Source organism: Cebus imitator, unplaced genomic scaffold, assembly GCF_001604975.1.
Source record: "Cebus imitator isolate Cc_AM_T3 unplaced genomic scaffold, Cebus_imitator-1.0 Scaffold356, whole genome shotgun sequence".
NCBI classification, from domain to species: Eukaryota; Metazoa; Chordata; class Mammalia; order Primates; family Cebidae; genus Cebus; species Cebus imitator.
In genome coordinates, this window is record NW_016107671.1 from 1,863,401 (window position 1) to 1,867,423 (window position 4,023).

Sequence of the window (4,023 nt, forward strand, 5' to 3'; positions counted from 1 at the left end):
GCCTCCCAAAGTGCTGGGATTACAGGCTTGAGCCACCGCGCCCGGCCTGCAAGTACTTTTATTAAAAAAATATATTGGCTCTTTTCCTGCCACCTCCAAGTCATGCGGAGGCAGAGGCTCGGTTGCGTCCAAGATTCAACTTCACCCGTAACCCACTGTCAGGGCTGAGGAAGGCACTGCTGCTGGAGGTGTAATGGACATTAATACTGCTTTACAAGAGGTACTGAAGACCGCCCTCATCCACGATGGCCTAGCATGTGGAATTCATGAAGCTGCCAAAGCCTCAGACAAGCGCCAAGCCCATCTTTGTGTGCTTTTATCCAACTGTGATGTGCCTATGTATGTCAAGTTGGTGGAGGCCCTTTGTGCTGAACACCAAATCAACCCCATTAAGGTTGATGACAACAAGAAACTAGGGGAATGGGTTGGCCTCTGTAAAACTGACAGAGAGGGGAAGCCCTGTAAAGTGGTTGGTTGCAGTTGCGTAGTAGTCAAGGACTATGGCAAGGAATCTCAGGCCAAGGATGTCATCGAAGAGTCCTTCAGATGCAAGAAATGAAGAAATAAATCTTTGGCAGGAGTGCGCGCACACACACACAAACACACACACACATATAAAAGCCTCTCTGAATCTAGCTTTGTGCTTAGCACAGGGGAATTAGACCTACTGTCAAGGAATTCACAGTCAGAAAAGTAAACAAGCAATTACAATACTGTAGGAAATAAAGGTGATCATGGTTATAAAAGGAACCAACTAGTTCTAAAGAGCCCAAACCAAAACTAGTTTGTAAGAGAAAATTTCCTATAGGAGATGGTACTTCAGCTGACCCTTGAGGGGCTGTTTTATGTGGGAAACACACAAGGGGAGACACATACACAATACCTTTAAGGGTAAACAACCTTTATCCCACATAAATGGCAATGCAGATATAATAAGCAAATGATATAATAAGCACATTGCAATGGGAAGGGGAGAAGGGACTCACCAGACTACGGAGGATTCACCACCAGACCAGGAAGCAACAGCTTGGGCTCCAGAGTTGGCCACCCATCCATGCCCAGATGCGGAGAGGTCTCATGATGCTTCAGCACTGTCTGGGACCTTGGCTCTTTCTGTAACAAGTTGTTTGGCATTAGGCCCAGTCATGAGGGCCATTCCTGACTGGGCTCAATGAACACAAAAAGGTCAACCTGTTTTTGCGATCGTCTATTTTTTTCAATAACTAACGTATAAGAATAGATTGAAACAGAGATTTCTCCGAAACAGTGCTGCATGAATGCTTCAAGGGGCTCACATGACCTATTCCGGGACTTGGTGACCACTGTTTGTGTCCATGTTCAATTGAGTTCAAATTTAATATTTAACTTTTCCTCCACAGGGCCTCACTAGAGAAGACAGGGCAAGGGGAGGGGAATCTCCTAGCGGAGGAAACAACACGTGCCAATCAAGCAAAGATAATCTTTGTGCATTCAAGGAACACAGAGTGAGAGGAAAGACTAGCGGCAGATGGGGATGTATAAAGCAGGGACCCTGTTAGGAAAAGCCCTAAAAAATAGGCTATGGAGTTTGGGCCTTATTTCAGAAGTAATAAGAAAGCATTCTGCATTTTTAAAGTAAGGTTTAAAACTGTTTCTAATTAGAGATACGACAAAATTGGTGTGAGAGGGTAGAGGGAAGACTGATAGACACAGTCTGAGGGGTTCATGAAAACTCCATGCAAAGCATGTAGTATGAATTGGTCCTAGGAGACAGAGAGCTTCAGCGGCACAGAAGACTTAAAGCACTTTTCCAAGAAGAGTGAAGGGCTGGAGAATAAATTGTGGACTAAAACACATTTTGTGTTTGAGAGCATAAAGAACTTGAGAGTGACTATTACACAGTTTTAAGGAAAAAAAACTAGTTCATTTAAATAATTAACAAAAATTTTTAGAGACAGGGTCTTGAACTGTCACTTATCCTGGAGTACAGTGGTGCAATCACAGTTCACTGTTGCCTCAAACTGCTAGGCTCAAGCAATCCTTCCACCTCAGCCTGCTGAATAGGTGGGACTACAGGCATGCACCACTGTGCCTGGCTAATTTATTTTATTTTTGTAGAGACGGGGTCTTGCTATGTTACCTAGGTTGGTCTCAAACTCCTGCCCTCCAGAAATACTCTCCCACCTTGGCCTCCCAAAGTGCTGGAATTACAGGTGTAGGCCACCATATCCAGCCAAGAACTAGATCTAAACCTGATATTCCTCCTCCTGGAAACCAAGTAGACAGAAATAAGAAAATAAAAGTAAATCCCAACCACTAGGAAACCGAGAAAATGAACAAACTCCAAATTATTTGGAGATGTGGCCAAGAGCAAATGGAAGAACAGAATGTGTGTGGAAGCCACAGTGATGCTACAAAGAAAAACAAAAATGAGAAATATCCAGTCCCCTGGGGAGTAGACCATATACTGAATGAAAGTTTCTGTGAGCAGGAATGATGTAAAAAGGAGATGGCAAAAGGAGGCCTGAAGATGTCAGAGGGATTCAAGGTGGCAAAACATATTGGCTGTATTCTTTTTGTTAAAACAGCTTTGTTGAGATGTAATTCACATACCATACAATTAAGCCATTTGCAGTGAACAGTTCAGTGGCTCTTAGTATATTCACAAATACATGCAACCACAGTCAATGTTAGAATATTGTCATCACTTCAAAAAGAAACTCTATCCCCTGGCCTCACCACTGCCACACTTGCCCCATGCTTAGCCTTAAATAATGACTAATCTACTTTCTGTCTCCACAGATTTCCCTGTTCTGGACTTCCATATGAATAGAATAACATATGTGGACCTGCTACTGGCTTCTTTCATTTAGCATAAGGTTTCAAGGTTTATCCAAATTGTAGCATGTATCAGTACTTCATTCCTTGCTATGCCTGAATAATATTTCTGCTGATGAATAGACCACAGTTTGTTTACCCATTCTTCTGTTAATGGGCATTTGGGTTGTTTCCACCTTTTGACAATTATTTTTAAAATGCTGCTATGAACATTCACGTAAAAGTTTTTGTTTGAATATCTATTTTGTAGTTTCCAGAGTATAAGTTTTATTTTATACATAGAAGATCATGTTATCTGCAAATAGAGATGCTCTTTCTTCTATTCCAATCTTTTCTCCAGTGTATTTTATTTCTTTTACTTGCCCAATTGCCCAACATTAACAATGTTAAACAGAAGTGGGAATCCTTGTCTGGTCCCTGATCTTAGAGGGAAAACATCCAGTCTTTTTCCATTAAGTATGATGTTGGCTGTGAGTTTATCCTAGATATCAGATTGAGGAAATTACTCTTTATTCCTAGTTTGTGGAGTATGTGTGTGTTTTAAAAAATCATAAAAGGATATTGGCTTTTGTCAAATGCCTTACCTCTATCTATTGAGATGATTGTGTGATTTTTGTTTTTTATTCTGTTGATATGATGCATCACATTAACTGACTTTTGATGGTGAGCCAACCTTGCTCCTGGGATAAATCCCACCCCGTCATGTTATATAATTTATTTTAGATGTTATGAAATATATTATTTATTTTAGGTGTTACTGCATTTGGTTTGCTAGTACTTTGTTGAGGATTTTTACACCCATATTCTTCTGAGATATACTTTGTCTGGTTTCAGTATCTGGGTAATACTGGCTTCATAAAATGGGCTAGGGATTTGGCTATATTCCTTAATTATAACAAAAGACATTGGGTGAACTCAGAGCTGATAACAGGAATCCTCCTGAACTAGTTGAGCTTCTTTTTTTTTTTTTTTTTCCTGAGACAGAGTTTCACTCATGTTACCCAGGCTGGAGTGCAATGGCGCGATCTCGGCTCACCACAACCTCCGCCTCCTGGGTTCAGGCAATTCTCCTGCCTCAGCCTCCTGAGCAGCTGGGATTACAGGCACGCGCCACCATGCCCAGCTAATTTTTTGTATTTTTGGTAGAGACGGGGTTTCACCATGTTGACCAGGATGGTCTCGATCTCTTGACCTCGCGATCCACCC

The 4,023-nt window shown here is 41.6% G+C and overlaps 2 protein-coding genes across 4 annotated transcripts in view; one reads left to right on the forward strand and one right to left on the reverse strand.

Annotated features, from left to right (window-relative positions):
• Positions 1 to 4,023, reverse strand: part of ZNF790 (zinc finger protein 790) — a 20,068-nt gene that overhangs the window by 8,569 nt on the left and 7,476 nt on the right. Inside the window, exon 2 of one of the 3 annotated variants that reach the window (XM_017506455.2) lies at positions 987 to 1,113. The exons of the other annotated variants lie outside the window; for them this stretch is intronic. The gene's annotated coding sequence lies outside the window, so the exon portion shown is untranslated. The remainder of the gene's footprint in view (positions 1 to 986; positions 1,114 to 4,023) is intronic. 3 annotated transcript variants of the gene reach the window in all.
• Positions 105 to 576, forward strand: LOC108287851 (40S ribosomal protein S12-like). Its single transcript, XM_017506515.2, has one exon. The coding sequence runs from the start codon at positions 194 to 196 to the stop codon at positions 557 to 559; it is 366 nt and encodes a 121-aa protein (XP_017362004.1). The 5' UTR covers positions 105 to 193; the 3' UTR covers positions 560 to 576.